Here is a 25,016-nt window from a genome sequence, read left to right as displayed (position 1 = left end):
ATTAATATAGATTTATCATTAGTTTATGAATTTGTCTTTTTTAAACCATATAGGGAAAAAAGAGGAGATACAAATCAAAAATGCAATAATATATATTAACTTTTTATTTACCTTTTTATCTACCTTTACCTTTCTTTTGTATGGTTTGCATTACTGTGTAGCATTCTTTCCTTTCAGCTTGCAGACTTTAGCATTTCTTTTAGAGAAGGTCTAGTAGCAATAAACTACCTTCAATTTTTATTTATCTGAGATTTCCTGAATAGAGAATTCTTATTTGCCAATTTTTTCTTTTAGCCCTTTTATATATAATTCTACAGCTTTCTGGCATCCATGGATTTTGATTAGTAATTAGCTATTAATCTCATTGAGAAGCCCTGCTATGTGATGAGGTAGTTTTCTTTTGCTGCTTTCAATATGCTCCTCGTAATTGGCTTTCAACACTTCCTTCAAATATTTTTCTATCCCTCTCATACCTCCTGGGACTTGACTATTTGTATGATGGATGGTACACATTATGGTATCCTGCAGGTCTCTTAGAAGAGGCTGCGTTTGTATTTCTTCTTTTATGCTGTTACTTCTCAAAGGAGATCATTGCAATTGACCTATCTTCAAGTTCGCTGATTTTTTCCTACCTGTTAAAATTTTGTTTCGTTGTACCCTTTAATGAATTTTTCATTTTAGTTATTGTACTTTTCAGCTCCAGAATTTCTATTTGATCCTTTTTCATAATATTTATCTCTTTACTGATATTCTTCGATGAGACATTGTTATCTTGCTTTTCTTCAGTTTTTTAATTTTTTTTTTTTTTTTTTTTACAGGGACAGAGAGAGTCAGAGAGAGGGATAGATAGGGACAGACAGACAGGAACAAAGAGAGATAAGAAGCATCAATCATCAGTTTTTTTGTTGCGACACCTTAGTTGTTCATTGATTGCTTTCTCATATGTGCCTTGACCATCGGGCCTTCAGCCGACCGAGTAACCCCTTGCTCGAGCCAGTGACCTTGGGTCCAAGCTGGTGACCTTTTTGCTCAAACTAGATGAGCCTGCGCTCAAGCTGGCACCCTCAGGGTCTCGAACCTGGGTCCTCCGCATCCCAGTCCGACGCTCTATCCACTGCGCCACCGCCTGGTCAGGCTTCTTTAGTTTTTTAAATGGTTCTTTAGCTCTTTGAGCATATGTATTTATTTTTTATTATTTATTTATTTATTATTAAATTTAAGGGTGGCATTTATCAATAAGAATACACAGGTTTTACATGTGAACATTTCTATAGCATTTGAATTATTGTGTTGTGTGCCCATTACCCAAAGTCAAATCATTTTCTGTCATTGTATAGTTATCCCTCTTTACGCCCATTCCCCCCCCCCCCCCGTGACCACTTTATTTTTATCTATGTCCATGAGTTTCAGTTTTATATCCCACCTATGTGTGAAATCATATAGTTTTTAGCTTTTTCTGATTTACTTATTTCATTTAGTGTAATGTTCTCAGGGTCCATCCATGTTGTTGTAAATGGCCTTATGTCATAATTTCTTATGGTAAGTAGTATTTCACTGCAGGAATCCCCAAACTTTTTACACAAGAGGCCAGTTCACTGTCTCTCAGACTGTTGGAGGGCCACCACATACAGTGCTCCTCTCACTGACCACCAATGAAAGAGGTGTCCCTTCTGGAAGTGCGGCGGGGGGGGGGGAGGGGGCGGATAAATGGCCTCAGGGGGCCACATGTGGCCCGCGGGCCGTAGTTTGGGGACACTTGGTATATATGTACAGCACCACATCTTCTTTATCCAATCATCTATCAAGGGACACTTTGGTTGTTTCCATGTGTGGGCCACCGTGAATAATGCTGTGATGAACATGGGGCTGCATGTGTCTTTGCATACTAGGTTTTTTGGGTAGCTACCCAGTAGACTAGAGGGATTGCTAGGTCATATGGTAATTCTATTCTTAATTTTTTGAGAAACCACCATACCTTCTTCCATAATGGCTATGCCAGTTTACATTCCCTCCAGCAGTGAATGAGGGTTCCTTTTTCTCCACAGCCTCTCCAACACTTGTTATTATCTGTCTTGTTGATAACAGCCAATCTGACAGGTGTGAGGTGATATCTCATTGTGGTTTTAATTTGCATCTCTCTAATAGCTAGTGAAGATGAGCATCTTTTCTTGTATCTCTTTGTTAGTATGTCTTCATGGGAAACATATCTGTTCAGGTCTTCTCCCCTTTTTTAATTGGATTGTTTGTAGCTGAGCTTTGTGAGTTCTTTATATATTTTGTATATTAACCTCTTATCAAAGTTGTTTGTGAATATTATCTCCCATTTGGTTGGCTGACTTTTTGTTTTGTTGTTGGTTTCTTTTGCTGTGCAGAAGCTTTTTAGTTTGATACAGTTTCATTTATTTATTTGCCTTTACTTTCCTTGCCTTTGGGGTCAACTTCATAAAATGTTATCTACAGCCAAAAATGCGTAAGTTTAGTACCTGTTTTCTTCTATGTAATTTATTGTTTCAGATCTTATATTTAGGTCTTTGATTCATTTTTAATTAATGTTTTTGCATGGGGACAAGGTATGGTCAGTTTTTGTTCTTTTGCGTGTGGCTTTCTAATTTTCCCAGCACCATTTATTTATTGAAGGGGCTTTCTTATTTCCATTCTGTACTTGTGGCTCCTTTGTCGAAGATTATTCATCTATAAAAATGTGGTTTTATTAGTGGGCTTTTGCTTCTGTTTGATTGGTCGGTATGTCTTTTCTGCCAGTAACATGCTGTTTTGATTATTGTGTTTCTGTAGTATAATTTGAAGTTAGGTAGTGTGATACCACCAACTACATTCTTTTTTCTCAGGATTACTTTTGTTATTTGGGGTTTTTTATGGTTCCATACCAATCTGGTGATTTTTTTGTTTGGGATTTTCATGGGAATTGCATTAAATTTGTTTATTGCTTTAGGTAATATGGCCATTTTAAATAGGTTGATTCTTCTGATCCATGAACATGGAAGATTTTTCTGTTTCATTGTGTCTTTTTAATTTCTTCCAATAATGCTTGATATAAAATTTTCCTTATATATATCCTTCACATCTATTGTTTATTTCTAGATACTTTTGTTGTTGTTATTGCAATAATAAAAGGAATGTTTTTATTCAGTTAATTTTCTGAAGTTTTATTGTTGGCATATAGGAAAGCAGTAAACTTTTGTGTATTGATTTTGTATTCTTCTATTTTACTCTTTATTGTTTCCAGTAGTTTTTCAGTAGAATCTTTGGGGTTTTTCATATACAGGATCATATCATCTGTAAAAAATGATACCTTTACTTCTTTCCCAACATGGGTGCCTTTTATTTCTTTCTCTTGCCAGATTGCTGTAAGACTTTCAGTACTATGTTGAATAAGAATGTAGAGAATGGCCAGCCTTGTCTTGTTCCTGATTATTAGAGGAAAAACCTTTATTTTTTCACCATTGATTATGATATTGGCTGATTGTTTGTCATATATGGCCTTTATTATATTGAGTTATTTTTCTTCTATACACATTTTATTGAATGGTTTTTTTAAAATGTTTATTTTATTGATTTTAGAGAGAGGAAGGGAAGGTGTGAGAAAGAGACAGGAACATTGATTAGTTATATGTGCCCTAATTGGGTTTCAAAACAGCAACCTCTGTGCTTCAGAATGATGTTCTAACCAACTGAGCTATCTGGCCAGGGCTTATTGAATGTTTTAAACATAAATGGATGCTGTATCTTATAGAATGCATTTTCTGCATCTACTGATAGGATCATACGGTTTTTGTTTTTTGTTTGGTTGATGTGGTATATTATATTGATTGATTTGCATATGTTGAACCATCCTTTGTGCTCCTGGAATAAATTTCACTTGATTGTGATGTATTTTTTTAATGTGTTGTTGTATTCAGATGTATTTTTTAATGTGTTGTTGTATTCATTTTGTTAGGACTTTTGCATCTGTATTCATTAGAGATACTGGTCTGTAGTTTTCCTTTTTTGTGTTGTGTTTGCCAGGTTTTGGGTCAGGGTTATGTTGGCCTCGTAAAATGTGTTAGGGAATATTGCTTCATCTTTTATTTTTTAGAAGACTTGAAGAAGGATAAGTACCAAATCTTTGAATATTTGGTAGAATTCACTGGTGTAGCCATCTGGTCATGGACTTGTATTTTTGGGGAAGTTTTTGATAGTTATTTCTATTTTCTCTCTGCATATGGGTCTCGTTAGGTTTTCCACATCTGTGTCATTCAGTCTAGGAAGATTTTATAGTTCTAGGAACTTACCCATTTCTTCTAGATTCTTGAATTTATTGGCATATAATCTTTGATAGTATTCTAGTATGATCCTTTGTATATCTATGATGTCTGTGGTAATTTCTCCTCTGTATTTCGGATTTTGTTTATATGAGTCATTTCTCTTTTTTCCTCAATGAGTCTAGGAGTTTGTCACTTTTAATGATCTTTTCAAAGAACCAGATCATTGTCTTATTAATTTTTTCTAAAGTTTTTTTTGTTGTTGTTGTTCTTTATTTCATTTAGCTCTGCTCTAATATTTACTGTTTGTTCCTTCTGCTGACTTTGGGAGGCCTGTATTATTTTTCTAGTTCTTTCAGATGTAATGTTAGGTTGTTTACTCGGGATCTCCCTTTTTTCTTGATATAAGCCTGTAATGTTATAAACTTCCCTCTTATTACTGCTTTTGCTACATCCCAAAAGTTTTGATATGTTGTGTTGTCATTCTTTGACCCAGTCTTTTTTTTAGAATTATGTTAATTTCCATGTTTTTGTGGGTTTCTTTACTTCCTTTTTTCAGTTGAATTCTAATTTCAAAGCTTTATGGTCAGAGAATATGCTTCATGTAATTTCAATCTTCTTGAATTTGATGAGGTTATTTAGTGGCCCAGCATATAGTCTATCCTTGAGAATATTCCATGCACACTGAGAAAAAAAAGTATAATCTGATGTTCTGGGATGAGATTTTCTATAAATGTCTATTTTTATTTGATCTACTGTGTCATTTAAGACCAATACAGGGGTCCTTGAGTTACAGCACAATCTGTTCCTATATCAGTGATGGAACCAGATTTTTGGTATAAGTTGAAACACATACGCTAGCCTAAGTCACTTACCTATCCTAGCACAGTTGTAATATCATAATTTGGATCATAAAAATACAACTAATCCACAGAAAAAAGAACACTGCATATTCTTCCGCCACACACAACCAAACTAGTTTGTCCACTTAGTCTGTGTAAGTATGACGCTAATGGCATAATATGAAACGCATCTAAATTTTTAAAAATTTTTATGGGAGTGGCCTGACCTGTGGTGGTGCAGTAGATAAAGCATTGACCTGGAATGCTGAGGTTGCTGGTTCAAAACCCTGGGCTTGCCCGGTCAAGGCACATATGGGAGTTGAAGCTTCCTGCTTCTCTCTCTCTCTCTCCCTCCTCTAAAATGAATAAATAAATTTAAAAAAATTTTATGGGAATGTTTTAAACTTGAAACATCATATGTCAAGACTGTCATAACCCAAGGACCCCCTGTATTTTTTTATTGATTTTCTGTTTGGATGATCTGTCTAAAGCTGTCAATAGCATGTTGAGATTTCCCAACTATGATTGTGTTTTTGTCTGTTTCTGTTTTTAGATCTATTAGTAGATGTCTTATATTTTGGTGCTTCCTGATTTGGTGCATATATATTAAGAAGTATTATATCTTCTTGATACAGTTAGTGTCCCCTTTATCATTATGAAATGTTCATCTTTGTTTCTTACTATGTTTGTTGTCTTGAAGTCAGTGTTGTCAGATATTAGTATGTCTTTTCTTTGGGTATTATTTGCTTGGAGAATAGTTTTCCAACCTTTCACTTTGAGTCTGCTTTTATCCTTGTAGCTTAGGTTGTCTCCTGAAAGCAGCATACGGTTGGGTTTTGCTTCCTGATCCAATCTGCTACTCTTTGCCTCTTTATTGGTGAGTTCAGTTGATTTATACTTAGGGTAATTATTGATGCTTGAAAATTTCCTATAGCCATTTTATGTTTTGTTTTCTGGCAGCTCTGTTTCTCTTTTGGTTCTTCTCTTTTGTGTTTCTGTCAGTTTTTGTTTGGTGATATGCCATACTTCTTTTCCCTGTTTCCTTTTTTTTTTTTTGAAGCTGTTTGTTTCAAATGTACAACATAATGAAATTTCACACTTACATACCTTACAAAGTAATCAACACCAAAGGTCCACTATTTGTCACCGTGAAATGTTATTGTGATATTCTAGACTTTGTTTCCTATATGCTACTGTATATATCAGTGATTTATGTTTGTAAATAAGTTTGTACCTCTTAATCCCCTTCACCTTTTTGCCCATACCCCAAACACTCAACCTTGTGGAAACTATTTCTCTGTCTGTGAATCTTTGTTCATTTGTTTCATTGTTTTAGATTCCACACGTAAGTGAAATGATGCAGTGTTTGTCTTTCTCTCTTATTTCACTTAGCCAGTACTCTCTAGGTTTATACATATTGTCACGAATGGAAAGATTTAATTCTTTTTCATTGCTGAGTAATGTGTGTATGTTACTTGTATCCACTTCTTTATCTAGTCATCTATTGATGAACATTAAGGTTTTTCCATATCTTGGCCATTGTAATTAATACAGTAGTGAATATAGGGGTGCATATATCTTCTTGAATTAGTGTTTTATTTTCTTTGTAAAGTCAGCTGATAGCCTTATGGGCATTCCCTTGTATGTAACTTCTTGTTTTTTTCTAGCTGCTTTTAACATTCTCTCTTTACCTTTAACTTGTAACATTTTAATTATAATGTGTTTTGGTGTGGGTCTCTTTGGATTCATCTTTTTGGGACTTTTTGTGCTTCCTGGACTTGGTTGTCTGTTTCCTTCACCAAGTTAAGGAAGTATTCAGCTACCATTGCTCCAAATAGATTTTCTCTCTCTCTTCTCCTTCTAGGGCCCCTGTTTATTCAAATGTTACTACGCTTGATTTTGTCCCAAAGGGCCCTTAATGTTTTACTCATTCTTTTTAATTCTTTTTTTCTTTTTGATCTTTCAGTGGGGTATTTTCTACTATCCTTTCTTCTTGATTGCTGATTCATTCTTCTGCATTATTTAATTTGATGCTGATTTCCACCATTGTAATTTTTTGTATCAGTTAAGTTTTTCAGTTTGATAGGTCCTTTTTTATAATTTTTATCTTTTTATTAAAGTTCTCATTGAGTTGACCCATTTGTTTAGGAAGTTCAATGACCATCTTTATGATTATTGCTTTGAACTTTTCATCTAATAGATAGCTTACTTCAGTTTCATTTAGTTCTTTTTTTGTGCGTTTTGTTCTGGTTTTTTGTTTGGAACATATTCTTTTCTTTCATTTTACCTGTTTGTTTTTAGGTATGAAGTAGGTAGGCTAAATATCCTGGTCTTGAAAACATGGCCTTATTTTGGTGTTGTGTGTGGTCCAGTAGTAGAAACCCCCTAGTCACCAGAGCCAAGTGCTCCAGAGGTGTTCCCTTAGTGGACTAGTGTAGCCTCTTGTTGTATGTTAGCCACAAGTTCTATGGACACACTGGCAGGTGAGGCTGGCCCCTGGCCTGCTGGCTGTGAGGCCTTGACATAAAAGTCATGAACTCACTGGTGTGCAGGCCAGGCTTTTGATGTGGCAGGCTATGAGGCTTAGCCATGCCATTGCAGACACACTGGTGTGTGCTGGTGCCAACTAAGGTCACCCACCAAATGTGGCAAAACGAGTCACTTCGGAGGTGTACTAGCCTGGGTGGGTCTTCAGGGAAATGCCAGGGTGTGGTGAACAGTGTTAGCAAGTTTAATGGAGAGTGTCAGAAATAGTGCCTGCCAGGGTCAGACCAGCTAGATTATAGAAGGGGGGGGGATCACACATACCAGCATCTCAGGAGAAAATTCCAATAAATCCCTGTTCCTCCAGCATACACCCTAAAATTAATCAGTGTGTCACCTTCATATATTTCCTACATGCTTTTCAAACTGCTGCATCTGTCCCAGGACTCAGAAAGAACACAACCTGGGTTTCTTATAGCCCTTTGGCTCTCCCAGGCATAAGCCTCACTGGTTTTCAAAGCTGGATGTTATGGGTACTCGGTTGCGAGCATAGCCTCAGATGGGCAGAGCATTGGCCCCAGACCAGGGTTGCCAGGTGGATCCCAGTCAGGGTGCGTGTGAGGGAGTCTGTCTATCTCTACTCCTCTCAACTTGGAAAAGAAGGGGGAAAAAGAAAAATATTGTTTTATTTAATATTAACATCTTTTCAGTGCTATTAAGACTCTTCCCTAGTTTTTTTGTGTGGGTTTGTGCCATTTTTCTTCTTTTACTCTCACTTAGAGAGATGTAAGAAGTAAGAGAGAGTAACACATTAGGCAGCCTGCCCTATTTAAGAAGGACTTTCTAAACTTGAGCACAGTGTCACAGATCACAAAGGAAAAAGATTAATTTGACACTGAGAAATATGAATTTTATACATAACAGAAAATGTACAATTAAAAAGCTTATAACAGACAGGGTGTATATATAACAGATGTGACATGGGGTAATACCCTGAAGAATTCAAATACAAATATATAAGAAAACATTAGATCCTGAAAAGATAAATGGGCCAAGTACCTGATGAGGTATTTCATAAGCACACACAAACCCCTACTTCTCAGTGTCACTAATAGTAAAAAGTATGTACCAAAAGAAGACATTTTAAATCAGACAGAAATGTGTGTTCATGTGTTTGTAGTGTGTACATGTAGATGAAAATGTAGAAAGGTAAGCAGAAACTGGAATAGATGTGGCGGAAAACAGTTTGGCAGTATGCTTAACTACCTTTTCACCCTGTAATTCTTCCCTTATGAAGCAAAATTTCTCCTAAGGAAATGCTTCAAACTGTTGACCAAAATACAGTTTTGCCTATATTATTTTGAAACTTGTTATGGTAGTTAGAATAACTAACATTTATTGAGCCTTTACTGTGTACTTCAGGAACTACATTAAAATCATTTTATATACATTATCTCATTTACTCCTCACAACCACCATGTGAGGTAAATAATATTTTTATCTTTGAAAACATAGAGACTAGATGGTGAGTGGACCATATCTGGTGCCCCAGATCTACTTTAAAAACTTTTTTCTTTTAACTATCATGCTCACAGACTTTTCTGTGACTATATATTACTTTTTTAAAGATGGGGAGAGAGGTAGAATAAGCATTGTTTTCAGTGTTTAATAATTTAAATGTCCAATTCTAGTAAAATAGCTAATTCAGCAAATCGTTGTACTTTTATATGATATAATATGCAGCCATTAAAAATCATTTTCTGGAAGAATATTTGATGACATAAGATAATACTTGTAATTAGAAAAATGAGAAAAGCTTAAATATGTTTTAATGTTTTTCTGAACTTTCAATAGGTGAACATGCATAAAAATATTTTAGAATAGACTTCTGAGTAGTTTTTATGGTTTATTTTCTGTATTTTGAATATATTATTTTTAAATCAGAAAAAAGTTTTAGTCATCATTAATTATTTAATGATATGGAAACACATATTTCTGGGGGAAATGCCCATTCTGAAGTTATATGTAATACAATCTCAGCTCAGTTTTAATTTTGTCTTAGAGAATACATTGAATGGAAATGTGCGAAAATACAACTATTTATCCCAGAGAGATAGAAATGAGAATAAACATTTTCTTATTATTTGTTACTTTTTTCTATATTTTCCATATTTTCTACTACAAGTATTTGTTTTTATAATCAGAAAATATTCACTCTTTTAACTTGGAGAACAGGCCTTTACTTTTTTTCCTTATATTTTTAGACATTTGAAGACAGTGATTTGTTCCATTTGATTGGTGTTATCTGTGGATTAGCAATTTATAATTTTACTATTGTGGACCTCCATTTTCCTTTGGCTTTATATAAGAAACTGTTAAAAAAGAAGCCATCCCTGGATGATTTGAAAGAACTTATGCCTGACGTTGGGAGGTTAGTTTGTACAAAGTGGAAAGGGTGGGGTTTAGGATATAGGAAATGTACAGAAAGCTTTCCTTTTCGAAATGGGTGTGTATTGTTATTCTTGTTGAATTTTCAGAATAAACAAAAACTGCTCTAATATAGGAAAACCCAATGTGTTACTTTGATCTAAAACTTTCTGCTGAAAAGGACTTAATGAATATAAAAACATTTGCTGGGTTTTTAGTGGTTTAATAGTACTTTGTTAACGTCAGGTAAAATTTAGGAAGGTGTTTCCTGAGAGTAGTTAAATGACTTACTTGGATTTTTACTTCTGACTATCTTCATGCCTAGCTTGAATATTTAAAATTTCTTTTTATTTATTACATAAAATGGAATGAATGTTGAATATAAATAAGGGCAAATGTTGAAAATGGGTGGCTACGTGGCCCTTGTACTCTAAGGAAGAGATAAACATCTTAGAATGATTATTTTTCTTCAACTTTATAAGTTTACTATTGTACATCTACCATTCTGCAACAAATGTAAAAGTTCAAATTAAAGGATTTTATCAATGAATGAGAATTATATAGTTAGTTACTCAAAAGCAGAATAGTTATAATACTTAAGAATGTTTTACCTAAAAGGAACATTTTTTGTTTTGCAGAAGCATGCAGCAATTATTGGATTATCCAGAAGATGATATCGAGGAAACATTTTGTCTTAATTTTACGGTAAGATGGAAAGACTTAAGAGTAGTCTGCTTATTCATCATATCTTTTATTTAACTGCTGTACCTTGTATTTCTTTTTTTTTTTTTTTTCTGAAGCTGGAAACAGGGAGAGACAGTCAGACAGACTCCCGCATGCGCCCGACCGGGATCCACCCGGCACGCGCTGGCACGCCCACCAGGGGCGATGCTCTGCCCACCAGGGGTCGACCAGAGCCACTCTAGCGCCTGAGGCAGAGGCCACAGAGCCATCCCCAGCGCCCGGGCCATCTTTGCTCCAATGGAGCCTTGGCTGCGGGAGGGGAAGAGAGAGACAGAGAGGAAAGCGCGGCGGAGGGGTGGAGAAGCAAATAGGCGCTTCTCCTGTGTGCCCTGGCCGGGAATCAAACCCGGGTCCTCCGCACGCTAGGCCGACGCTCTACCGCTGAGCCAACCGGCCAGGGCTGTACCTTGTATTTCTTTATTTTGATGGATGAACCTTTTTTTCTTTTAAGAGAGAGAGAAACATTGATTTTTGTTCTGCCTATTTATGCAGTCATTGGTTGATTCTTCTGTGTACCCTGAGCAGGATTGGATGGACTTCTTAAAGAACTCTTTAGCTTAAAGAACCCTGTTACTAACATTTATTGAGCATTAACTAGATGGTAGTCCTAGTACATGCATTATTTCATTTAATCCTCATAACAGTTTGACGAGATTGGTATTATTATCCTTGTTTTACAGATAAAGAAAACTGAAAACAGTCCTTACTTGTTAGAGATAGTACTTATGCCCAGTTCTCTGACTTCAAAGCCAGTATACTTTATCACTATGCTAAAGATATTTATAGCCTGACCTGTGGTAGCACAGTGGATAAAGCTTTGACCTAGAACGCTGAGGTCGCGGGTTCAAAACCCTGGGCTTGCCTGGTCAGGGCACATATGGGAGTTGATGCTTTCTGCTCCTCCCTTCTCTCTCTCTCTCTCCTCTCTAAAATGAATAAATAAAGTTTAAAAAAAAAAATAAAGATATTTATAAATATAAGAGCTCTTCTTCATTCAAGTGTTCATTTTTGAGACTGTAGTTACAAAACTGTTCAGAGTAACAATGGTTATTTTAATGTGAGACTATTCATTAATGAACTTACCACTTAAAAGGTTAGTTTCTTCTCAGACATTTCTTTCTCCTTCACACTAACATTTGTCCTTGACCATTTTGTCTTACTTATTGTTGGCTGACATACATAATAGAAAGGCAAATATATTAGAATATTTGGAAAATGAAATTGCGAATCTGATAAAAGATGCAGATTGTATTAATTTAGTGAAAAGGATGTTGAATAACTCATCCAGTCACATGCAAAGCATGTCGATCTGGCAAAGTCACACGAGGATCTGGCAAAAGTAGACTATGTAGTTGACAGTTAAGGAAGAGAAAATCAGCAAGGATTATACTAAGGCACTTAAGGAACAATTTGAATGTTATAAATTAAATTCTTGAATAAAGGTAAAACCTTAAGTTTTCTTTCTTTTTAGAACTTTATTTGCATATTTGTTTTCCTCCCAGACAGTCCTCTGTGATCTTGTGGTCAAAGCTGACAAAAGATACCATATTCTCTTCATACAATTTGCCAAAATAATTATGTGTCCCCTCAGAAAAATTGATCAGTTTGTTGATCATTTTAAGAATTGGCACATAAAAAAAAGAATTGGCACATGGTGCAGTTTTAAGAACATTGATAGATTTAAGGTGAAATAAATTTATTTCAATAATTGTTTTTTTCTGGAAAAAAGTCCTCAGACTTTTCTGTACAATTGAAGTTTTGATTCCCCTTTTAATTAATTCATAAGCATATCTCAGTTGTCTTTGAATCTTTATTTATCATCTCATCTGACTTAAGCATTGGTTTCTGAGCAATTTAATTTCTAATTTATCAATCACCAAGTTTGTGAATGCTTAGTATATTCAAGAGCTATGGTAATTTATATATTCCCACTGCCATATTTTTCCCAGAGACTTTTAGTGGTTCTCTGTTGCTTGCAGAATAATGGCTTTAGAGTGGGCAACAAAGATACTGGTAACCTTGTTATTTAACTTTTCATTGTTCTTCCACTCATACCAAGTTCTGTCATGTCACACAGTTTCTTTCACGTACTCTTACCTTACTGTTTTTTAGTGCCATGCATTTTTCAGAACTTGATAGCTACTTTCATATTTTCTTTGTGTTCAAACTGTGTACCCAGTCAGAAGTCCCATCCCCTCCCAAATTTTCAGAGCCCTACTCATTCATCTGGGTGCTTTTCAAATGACATTTCTTCCCCAAGGTATTTGTACTTCTCTAGTTAGTAGGAAGTTTTCTTTCCTCTGTGGAGTGATAGCATTTTGTTTCTGTCTTTATTAGAATGAGGTATTTACATATCATATTTTTTCTTCTTTACTAGATTGTAAACTCCAGAGCAGGGATTCATTTTTTATCTTATCATCTCACTCTCACCATAGTGTTTTTATCGATAGCAAATACTGAAAAAATGTTTTAATAGAAGAGGATAATATTCCAAAAAGTGGGAATAGAAAGAAAAGATTTAAAGGTGGGAACGGTAATATTTTACAGGAAAGTTAGCAGACTACTAAGGGAAATAAAAAGTTTCAAGATAACCAACTATCTTTATAAACGAAGTTAGTGGCACAACTGAAACACTGCCTGCTGTCAAGAATGTAGCAAGGCAGGTCTGAGGAGTGCAGGACCAGCAGTTTTCATATGGTAAGAATGCATTGCTGGTCTAAGCCGAACGCATTCTGACACTTGTATTACTTGTCCAAGGAAAATATCCTTTCTAATACTTTACTCTGTAATGACCATTCTAAAATTTTAAACATGATAAATACTCAGTTTCCTATTATTAGCTAACTTGGTAATTTATAATTAGGGTAAGATTTCAACTATTAGAGAAGATAAAAATTTGTAACTGTGACTTTATGCAGAATTCAAATAAGCTTGTGGTTAGCAGAGTTTAACCTCAGATTATTTTATATTTAATGAAAGGTAGAATATAATAATAGGTTATTAAAATAATCTAATAAGTTTTGGGTCTGACACTGACTTTTTTTAAAAATTTAAATAGATCACAGTTGAAAACTTTGGTGCAACAGAAGTGAAAGAGCTGGTTCTAAATGGTGCAGACACAGCTGTTAACAAACAAAATCGGTAAGTGAATTATAGCAGCATCAGTGGTAGCAGTAAGAGTCCGTAGGCATTTTTTCTGTATTTAGAAACATGTCACATTTTTAAGTTTTTACTCAGATAAAACTTAACTTTTTAAATGGTCAGTGAGGACGTGATTTGCATTCTGCTCCTGAAATCCCTTCAAGATATTAATAAAGGGTTAAAAAGTCATAAACAAGAGCAAAGAGAAGGTAGGGGAGAAAGCAGCAAAAACATTTTTGGATGCTAGAAAACAGAGGTGACTAGCCAACTAGGGAAAGCTGCAACGTAAGATAGATAGACTAAGAGGACCCAAGAAGGCAGCCAGTTCATATGGTAGAATAAAGGCTCTGCAATTGAGAATAAAAACATGTTAGAAAGTGCATGGGCTTAGGGGAATGCTGGAAACAGATAGATTGGCTGTTATAAGCGGCAGTTAGAAACCCACTTCCCTTATCACACCAGTAGCCTGGAAACTGTGTCTCTAGCCAGAGCAGAGATTGGAAACATACCTTTGGAAAGATTGAAATAAAGGTACTGTGGGTTTGGGGACTGTTAGACACAGCCAGGGACAGTTTGCTGAACTGAAAACAGAGTTTGGGAATCTACAGCTCCTTTCTATATATTTCACACTATTCATTGGAAGATTCTTCTCTTGTAACACTGCCTAACTTTTAAATGTGACTGGATAGCCAAAGGTCAATAGACATTTAAGGAAAGACCAAAATAAAAACGAATTCCAAAGAAGCAAGTAATGCAAGATGAAGGAACTAAAATCAATATCCTCAAAATTATAAGGGTAAGCCCTGGCCGGTTGGCTCAGTGGTAGAGTGTCGGCCTGGCGTGCAGGAGTCCCAGGTTCGATTCTCGACTAGGGCACACAGGAGAAGCGCCCATTTGCTTCTCCACCCCTCCCCCTTTCCTTCCTCTCTGTCTCTCTCTTCCCCTCCCACAGCCAAAGTTCCATTGGAGCAAAGTTGGCCTGGGTGCTGAGGACGGCTCCATGGCCTCTGCCTCAGGCGCTAGAATGGCCCTGGTTGCAACAGAGCAACACCCCAGATGGGCAGAGCATCGCCCCCTGGTGGGCGTGCCGGGTGGATCCCGGTCGGGCGCATGTGGGAGTCTGTCTGACTGCCTCCCCGTTTCCAGCTTCAGAAAAATACAAAAAAAAAAAAATTATAAGGGTAAGATCCATATGGATACTGTTAAAAATGAAAAGAATTGGAATGAATGAAATTTGTCAAAGAAATGTTATAAAAAAAATTGAAGTGCCTTTTAAGAAAACATGTAAGTGAATGCCTGGCCTGTGCTTGCACAGTGGATAAAACTGCAACTTGGAATGCTGATGTCACAGCTTCTAAACCCTGGGCTTGCATGGTCAAGGTGCATATAAGCAAGCAGTGAACTACTAAAGTGACACACTATGAGCTGATACTTCTTGCTCCACCTACCCACCCTTGTGAAGTCAATAAACAAAATCATTAAAAAAGAGAGAGAAAAGAAAGCCTTTAGGTGAAAACAAGACACATACTCGGCAGAATACATGACATTTCAAAATTCTGGAAAAAGGCAACCCTTCCAGGAAAAAAGAGGCAGACCACATGCAAAGAATTAAACAGAATAATAGACTTCTAACAAATCACACTGAAGCTAGAAGGTCAAAATTCTGGGAGAAAATAAATTTTAACTTTGAAACTATCAAGCATGTGGGTGTATAAAATTTTTTATTTTTATTTTTTTTTATTTTTCTGATGTTGGAAATGGGGAGGCAATCAGACTCACTCCCGCATGCTCCCGACCGGGATCCACCCGGCACGCCCACCAGGGGGCGATGCTCTGCCCATCTGGGGCATCGCTCTATTGCAACCAGAGCCATTCTAGCGCCTCAGGCAGAGGCCACAGAGCCATCCTCAGTGCCCTGGCCAACTTTGCTCCAATGGAGCCTTGGCTGCAGGAGGGGAAGAGAGAGACAGAGAGGAAGGAGGGGGGAGGGGTGGAGAAGCAGATGGGCGCTTCTCCTGTGTTTTTATACATGCGGATTCTGAGAGAATTCCCTTCCAATTCATTTTTCTCAGGAAGTTACTGGCTGATGTGTTCTACCAAAACAGGCAATTAAACCAAAAAGGTGGCACGGGATCCCCAATGAATAGAATTTAATATAGGAGAGAGGCAAAGAGGTTCCTTCTGCAAGTACAGCAGCATGTAGGAGTACCTGATCTGGGTTGGATCAAGAGGATGGAGGCCTTCAGGATGTTTGTCTCCAGGAGAAAAGTGCAGCTGATGCTACCTAATATATTTGAATGAATCTAGAGGTTGGCAGTGCTGTTGAAGTTGGGGACAGTTTTGTTCAAGTAGCAAACTAAGGGAAACTAAAATTCTTTTTAAGAAAAGTTAAGCATAGAATACTCTGTAGCTTAATTGTGAATAATGTTTGTAATCATAAAAATGTTAACAATGAATATTGAACCAAAAATTGTTATAATGGGGACATTATAGGAGCAAAGTGAGAGAAGGGCAATTAAATGAAAGCTAAATCCTTTCACAATAAATAGTTCATTAGATAATATTTAAATATGAAAATCAAAGACTAACAATAGAACTGTACTGAAGTTTGAAGTAAATACCAGGAAGAATAGTAAAAAGAGTTAAATAGTTGTCTTCAAATAGCGGTAATTTCTGGTGGAAAGGGTAGTATAGAGAATTTCTTTGTTCTCTTCTGTTCTAATTCTTTAGACAGACTAGCTTAATGGCTGTTACCAGGAACTTAATCCTAGTATTTGTAATCCTGATTCTGCTCCTTAGAAGCTGTGTAAATTTAGATATTTTACTTGATGTTTCCATGCCTAAGTCTTCTTTTCTGTAAAACAGGATGGTAAATTGTACCTACTGCCTGCAGTTATTTTGAGGATTAAATGAGGCAATAATTTCAAGATGCTTAAAATAGTACCTAGCACATATATGTGCTCAGTAAATGTTGGCTGTTAGAATTATTATGGTTTGGCATTTTTAACTGTGCATGTGTCTCTGATAAAAATGAATGTTTCTAAAATAATGTGTAAAAAAATTGTTTTTCCAGCTGTCTTCTTTTTAATCTTGGTATTGAAAAATTATTTAGAAAGATTTTTTTCTGCTTTTAAAGTTTCTATTGTTAGACTAATTCTTTAAGTTTCTAAACAATATTACTGACTTGAGAAATAATTTGGCTTGACGTGTGGTGGTGCAGTGGATAAAGCGTCGACCTGGAACACCGAGATCCCCAGTTCAAAACCTCTGGCTTGCCTGGGCAAGGCGCATATGGGATGCTTTCTGCTCCTCCCCCTTCTCTCTCTCTCTCTCCTCTCTAAAATGAACAATTTTTTTTTTTAAAAAAGGAATAATTTAAATTTTTTTATTCCTATACTACCAGTTCTATTTCATAATGAAAGTATTAGAGAAAAAATGTTGGCGTATAAAGCAATTTAGCCTTTTTTGCTTGAGGGACTTTAAAGAGACTTAACTAGTATAGACAAATTTGACTTTCTGATGAGGTGAATTGTAAAATATTTCTTGGCCCTGGCCAGTTGACTCAGTGGATAGAGCACTGACCTGGTGTATGGATGTCCCAGGCTCGATTCCCAGTCAGGATAGTACACAAGAGAAGCGACCATCTGCTCTTTCCCCCTTCTCTCTCTCTCCTGCTCCTGCAGCCAGTGGCTCAGTTGGCTCGAGTGTCAGCCCTGAGTGCTGAGGATGGCTCAGTTGGTCTGTTAGCCGTAGGTGCTGGAAATAGCTCTTTTGATTCAAACCCCATATGGGGTTTGCTGGGTGGATCCCAGTCGGGGTGTATTCAGGAGTCTGTCTCACTGTCTCCCCTTTTCCATTTAGAAAAAGTTATATTTCTTATCAAAACTTAATGTCATGTTTTATATTTTACAGTGGCCTCTTTTGACTTTTTTTCTTATATATATGTAATTTAGTTTGGAATTATAATTTTTTAAGAAAGTTATCTGTAGATGACTAAGTTTACCAGTATTTTATGTGTAGAATCATCCTTTTTAATTTGGAAAATGAGTATAAAATACTGAAATCTGCCCTGGCCAATTGGCTTAGTGGTAGAGCTGTCGTCCTGGCATGTGGATGTCCCGGGTTCAATTCCTGGTTAGGCACACAGGAGAAGTGATGATCTGTTTGTCCAACTGTTTCCCCCTCCCTTTCTCCTCCCTCTCTCTCTTTCTTTCTCTCCCCCTCTTCCTCTCCCTCTCCCTCTTTCCTCCCCTCCTGCAGCCATGGCTCCAATGGTTAGAGCAGTTTGGCCCCAGGTGCTGAGGATGGCTCCATGGCCTCGCCTCAGGCACTAAAATAGTTTGGTTGCTGAGCAACAGAGCAGCTGCAGCATTACCCTGTAGGAGGCTTGCCAGGTGGATCCCTGTCGGTGTACATGCAGGAGGAGTCTGTCTCTCTGCCTCCCTGCCTCCCCACCTCTCACTTAATAATTAAAAATATATATGTATTGAAATCCTCTAGTACTCACTGTCATTATTTGACCAAATAGCTGCATGATGTGTTTGTATGTAGCAGAACAAATTGAATAAAATCATAATTCTAATTACTGGGTAAAGGGGCTTCATTTTTTATTTTCCAGATTCCTTTTGTATCATAGGGGAAAAAAGCATCAGAAGATTGTGTATGTGTACACATATATATACTTGAAAAGAACCTGTACTTTTAATCTTTAATGATTATATACTAAAAGAGTAGTGAATGCCCTCTCATGGTATTTAGTTTTAAAAGTAAGTTTTGTCCCAGATTTCTTGAAACCCAAGGAAAACAGACTGCAGTCTGTCAAGTAGTCTGATTCCTAAAGCTCTCATTTTACATTGCCTCATACTTTTAGCAGATCACTCTTTTGGGGGATGCATGTGGATTGATGCATATAAATTTTAAATTATTTGTGATATAAAAATAATTTTTAATAGCCATTTGCATCATTATTATTCCTATTAGGAAATGACATGTTTCACATAGGAATAGCCTAAGAATGGCTGTGAATGATAGATATGTTTACATGCCTCATACCAGATTTTGTATGGAAAGAATTATAAAGTTCTCCATAAAGACTTTCTCCCCTTTGAACCCTTAATCAGATTTGTAGATAAGTAGTAAAAAGTACAAGAGCACTCAAAGTTTTAATAAGACCACAATATACAGTATATTCTCCTTTTTAAAAGTTATATTGCATGTGTGATTTTTTTCATTTCTAGGCAGGAGTTTGTTGATGCTTATGTGGATTACATATTCAATAAATCAGTGGCTTCCTTATTCGATGCTTTTCATGCGGGTTTTCATAAAGTCTGTGGAGGAAAAGTACTTCTGCTCTTCCAGCCTAATGAACTACAAGCAATGGTCATTGGAAATACAAATTATGACTGGAAGGAATTGGAAAAGGTAGGGGGGAACACATCTGTGATATTGTTTAAATCAGTGGTAGTCAACCTGGTCCCTACTGCCCACTAGTGGGTGTTCCAGCTTTCATGGTGGGCGGTAGCGGAGCAACCAAAGTATAAATAAAAAGAGATTTAACTATACTGAGTTGTTTTATAAAGATTTATTCTGCCAAACTTAGTGAAAATTCAACATAAAATACTTGGTAAGTAATTATTATTATATGCTTTAACTTGCTGTAACTCTGCTTTATAAATTTTATAAAGTAAAGTTACTTCCCTACTTTATAAATCACCATTACTGTGGAACCGGTGGGTAGTTAGAATATTTTACTACTAACAGAGATACAAAAGTGGGCGGTAGGTATAAAAAGGTTGACTACCCCTGGTTTAAATGGAAAGGCAAAAAGGAAAACATGGTTTGTTGATGGAAATCTTGTCTTCTTGTTTATTCTCCATTTTACACTATTACTATCACTTTTAAAGGAAAACACTATGCCCTTCTAACTCTACAATGAATGGGTTTTAATTGTGCATGAATTAGATGGCATTTTTGTGTCTGATATTGTGGTGTTTATATAGAAAAGTGTCACCTATGACAAAGCCTGGATAAAGCCCTAGCTAAAACTGAATGACTAAAACCATTAAGATAGTTAACATTAAAAAAAAATTACAATACTAAGACAAGGATACAGAGCATTGAGAATTCTCATATATTGCTGGTATGAATACACATGATATAGCCACTTTAGAAATAGTTTGGCATTTTCTTACAAAGTTAAGCATACACTTGCTGTATGACCTAGCAGGTCCACTCCTAGGGTATTCAGTTAATATTTACATAAAAATCACTACTAAACAAGGTGGGAATAGGGAGTTATTTTTTAGTGATTACAGAGTTTCAGTTCTGCAAGATGAAAAGAGGTCTGGAGATGGATGGTGGTTATGGTTGCACGAGAATGTAAATGTACTTAATACCACTGAACTGCCTGACCAGGCGGTGGCGCAGTGGATAGAGCATCGAACTGGTATGCGGAGGACCCAGGTTTGAGACCCCGAGGTCGCCAGCTTGAGCACAGGTTCATCTCGTTTGAGCAAAGCTCACCAGCTTGGACCCAAGGGCGCTGGCTCGAGCAAGGGGTTACTTGGTCTGCTGAAGGCCCACGGTCAAGGCACATATGAGAAAGCAATCAATGAACAACTAAGGTGTTGCAATGAAAAACTGATGATTGATGCTTCTCATCTCTCTCCATTCCTGTCTGTTCCTATCTATCCCTCTCTCTGTAAAAAAACAACAACCCACCACTGAACTATATACTTAAAAGTGTGAAGTTAGTAGACTTTGTTTTGTGTATTTTACCACAATTTTTATAACTTTATGTGTTTAAAAATCTTCAATCAAGTCAAAAACTGGAAACAACCCAGGTGGTTGAGTGAGTAATTGAACTATGGTATATCCACACCCTACTGAGCAATAAAAAGAAATGTGATACTGATATATTTAACAACTGGGATGATTCAGCATCCTTATGCTGAATGAAAGAAGCTCATTTTAAAGGATTAGATAAAACTATTATGACCAGCCTGACCAGATGGTGGTGCAGAAGATAGAGCGTCAGACTGAGATGCGGAAGGACCCAGGTTCGAGACTCCGAGGTCACCAGCTTGATCGCGGGCTCATCTGGTTTGAGCAAAAAGCTCACCAGCTTGGACCCAAGGTCGCTGGCTTGAGCAAAGGGTTACTCGGTCTGCTGAAGGCCCACGGTCAAGGCATATATGAGAAGGCAATCAATGAACAACTAAGGTGTCGCAACGAAAAACTGATGATTGATGCTTCTCATCGCTCTTCGTTCCTGTCTGTTCCTATCTATCCCTCTCTCTGACTCTCTGTCCCTGTAAACAAACAAACAAAAAAAACCAAACTATTATGACCAGAGGCTAGGGATGGAGGGAGTGTGTAACTGCAGAACAGCAATGCAAGAGATTTCTTTGGCGGTGATATAACTCTTCAGGGCCCTGGCCAGTTGACTCAGTGGTAGACTATTGGCTTGGTTTGTGGATGTCCAGGGTTTGATTCCTGGTCAGGGCACACAAGAAAAGCACCCATCTTCTTCTCCACCCCACCCCCCCCTTTGCTTCTCTCTCTGTCTCTCTCTCTCTCTCTTTCTCTCTTCCTCTCCCCCCACTTCTGCAGCCATGGCTCAATCAGAGCAAGTTGGCCCCAGGCGCTGAGGATGGCTCTATGGCCTCCACCTCAGGTGCTAAGAAGAGCTCAGTTGCTGAGCAATGGGAGCATTGCCCCAGATGGGCAGATCATTGCCCCCTAGCGGGCTTGCTGTGTGGATCCCAGTCAGGGCACATGTAGGAGTCTGTCTCTGCCTCCCATCCTCTCAGTGAATTAAAAACAAACAAAACAAAACAAAAAAACTCCAGTGTCCATGTGGTGGTGGTGGTGGTGGTGGTGGTGGTGGTGGTGGTTACATGAATAATGTATACATGTGTTTCAAAGTCATAAAACTACATATACACCAGAAATAAAATCATTTTTACTGTTGATAACTTAGAGTTTTTAAATTAAAAAATAACTTCGGACTTCTGGTTAAACATAATGGGATGAATGCACGTCTTGTCTACTCACTCCCAAAATCTCACTAGAATGACAGTAAATGAATAGAAATACAAATACAGTGAACAAGAGAAAAAGTAGTTTTGGGAGATGGAAAATAGATGGATGAATTTATGAGTGACTCAGGGTAAGAAAATTGAATTCTAAGCCTCTGAAGGGACAAGGTTATCAAGAAGCAGCTCATTTCACACCCTAGAATCTGAAAGGCTCAGGAATTGTTATTTCATGTTGTTATAGTGGTGGGGATGTGGAGTTGGATTAAAAGCAATACAGTTACTTTAAAACTAATTTAAGGAATTATTAGATCCTTTATGTCCCTTGACCTACCCAACAAAAGGCTCTAGAGAGGCTTTTTAGAATCTGGGGACCAGTTAGAAATACAGATGGCACTCGGAAAGGTGGTACCCCCAGAAAGAAACATGAAGATATGTTGGAGCGGGAGGAGAGGGTTGGGTAAACTGATCTGCTGAAAAGAAAAAGCTATACTGTAAGGAGAATCCAGTGGTAATGGGCTGCACATCCAATCACCCTAAAATAGAAACAATATAATGGCTTCTCCTCACACTTGAGATCCTCCACCATTTGTCCTTGATTTACTTCCTATTATTCTTTCACTTTGCTTTAGTGTTCTTGGCTTCTTTGCTGAGCCTAGGGCCCTCCAGGAACACTCCAGTCTTAGAGCCTTTCTCTCTATTCCATGTCCCTGGAATTCTCTTATTTTATTTTATTTTATTTTTTGTATTTTTCTGAAGCTGGAAACGGGGAGAGACAGACAGACTCCCGCATGCGCCTGACTGGGATCCACCCGGCACGCCCACCAGGGGCGATGCTCTGCCCACCAGGGGGCGATGCTCTGCCCCTCCGGGGCGTCGCTCTGCCGCGACCAGAGCCACTCTAGCACCTGGGGCAGAGGCCGAGGAGCCATCCCCAGCGCCCGGGCCATCTTTGCTCTAATGGAGCCTTGGCTGCGGGAGGGGAAGAGAGAGACAGAGAGGAAGGAGGGGGGGTGGAGAAGCAAATGGGCACTTCTCCTGTGTGCTCTGGCCGGGAATTGAACCCGGGTCCCCCGCACGCCAGGCCGACGCTCTACCGCTGAGCCAACCGGCCAGGGCCTGTCCCTGGAATTCTCTTCACCTTTATAATTCCAAATGGTTCTTGCTCTCACTGTATGTCTTTATACTGTTCAGAGACCTTCACTGGATAACTACACCTGAAATAGTGCAGACATGCACGTGTGCACACACTTCGTCTTCCTTTCATTATTATCTTTTTAATTTTATTTTTCAATTACAGTTTACATGTTGTATTGATTTCTGGTTGGTGGTTAGACAATTACCTATTTTACAAAGTGTTCCAATATTTCTAGCACCCATTTTACACTATGCATATACTGCTCACAAAAATTAGGGGATATTTTATAGCTTTAAATGTAGTGACTTTGAGAAAATGACTTTAATTCCAGCAATTTTAGATCCCCTAACTTTAGTGAACAGTATAGTTACAATTGACCCTATGCTGTACTTTACATCCCTCTGACTGTTTTGTGGCTACCAACTTGTACTTCTAAATTCATTTTCATCCAGCCCCCCGATCACCTCCTGCTTTATTTTTCATCTTTAAATTTAACTAAATATAAATTTTACTTAATTGTCTTTAGTGTCTGTTGTTCTTTTCACCTCATTACAATGTAATCACCATGAAAGCAGGATTTTTATCTGTTCCGTTTTCCCAGAACCTAGTACTCAGTAAGTACTTAAAACCTGTCTGAAGATATGTAATTGATTGTATTATTAATTCAGTAAGACAGTAATTTTTAGTATATTTTAATATAGTTAGTATACTTTGTTTTTTTCCATTTTCTGATTCATTATATTTTTAGTTATTACGATTTGTGACTTTAAATGCCCTTTCTTCATCAAGACTGTGTACACATTTCCCCAGAACCATCCAGAGGTTTAAGAAAAAAGAAAAAGCTTGAGCAGTTCTCCTTTTATTCCTCACTAACATGCTCACAGAATATAATTCAAACAAGTGAATACATTAACTGACTGCTGGAATTAAAGTCATTTTCTGCAAATTACTAAAAGTATCATGTAGATTTCAAGAGTTTGGCCATTGAGGTAATCATAGACAAATAGAGTCCAAAATTCAAGAAGCCCATTAGCAGATATGTATTGAGCTCTTGCTGGATGCCTAGTACTTTGCAGGAGATTAGGGAGACAGCTGTATTGAGATTGAGATTGGTTTTTGCCCTCTAATAAGGACACTAGCCATTAAGTAATTGAACTGTGATGAATGTAAAGGAAGAGTTTAGTGGAATGGTATGTACTAACCTAGCTACACAAATCTGGGAATGCCTCTTCTAGATGGTAGTTTTCAAAAGGTAGACTTGGTTCACTGCAGTTTCCCCAGCGCCCCAAACTTTGACTAAAATTCATTAAATATTTGTTGAATGAATTAGGTGATATTTAATCTGAACCGCAAAGAATAAATAGAAATTAGCCTGATGAACAAAGAAAAAAGGAAGTTGTGTCCAAGTGGTCTATGCTGAGGGAACAGTGTGTCCAGAGGCCTTAATGCTGAAAGGTTCTTGCTAAGAACTAAAAGAGCAGCTGTGGCTGGATTTAAAAAAAACACACACTTCACTTCACAGTATAGATTTACTTCTCTCTCTCCTCCCTATCACCCTTTTTTCTTAGTGCTGATATTTTTTAAAGGGGAAGTTGCTGCAATCACTCCAAAATTTAGTGGCTTAAAAATAACTGAACACATATTGTCTCACACAGTTTCTATGGGTTAGGAATTCAGGAATGTCTTAGCCTGGTGATTTTAGCTCAGAGCTCTCTCATGAGGTTGTAGTCAAGATACTGTTGACTGGTGTGTTAGCCATCTGAAGACTTGATTAGTGATAAGAGTTTCCCTTTCAAGATAGCTCACTGGTGTGGCCTAGGACCTTGCCACGAACCTCTCTCCATAGAGCTGTTTGAGTGTCCTTATGAAATGGCAACTGGCTCTCCCCTCAAAGTGTGGGCAATCAAAGAGGCTGAAGTCACAGTTTTTTCATGATCTAGCTTCA

The 25,016-nt window shown here is 37.4% G+C and overlaps 1 protein-coding gene across 6 annotated transcripts in view; it reads left to right on the top strand.

The window, feature by feature from the left end:
- HERC4 (HECT and RLD domain containing E3 ubiquitin protein ligase 4) overlaps positions 1 to 25,016 on the top strand; it is a 145,643-nt gene that overhangs the window by 117,869 nt on the left and 2,758 nt on the right. For all 6 annotated transcript variants that reach the window (XM_066348964.1, XM_066348962.1, XM_066348960.1 and 3 more), the window contains 4 exons: positions 9,850 to 10,016; positions 10,651 to 10,717; positions 13,815 to 13,897; positions 19,135 to 19,318. In XM_066348964.1, coding sequence (XP_066205061.1) covers positions 9,850 to 10,016; positions 10,651 to 10,717; positions 13,815 to 13,897; positions 19,135 to 19,318 — 501 coding nt within the window. The remainder of the gene's footprint in view (positions 1 to 9,849; positions 10,017 to 10,650; positions 10,718 to 13,814; positions 13,898 to 19,134; positions 19,319 to 25,016) is intronic.

Source organism: Saccopteryx leptura, chromosome 9 (assembly GCF_036850995.1).
Source record: "Saccopteryx leptura isolate mSacLep1 chromosome 9, mSacLep1_pri_phased_curated, whole genome shotgun sequence".
NCBI lineage: Eukaryota > Metazoa > Chordata > Mammalia > Chiroptera > Emballonuridae > Saccopteryx > Saccopteryx leptura.
This window is presented reverse-complemented; position numbering and strand designations above follow the sequence as displayed.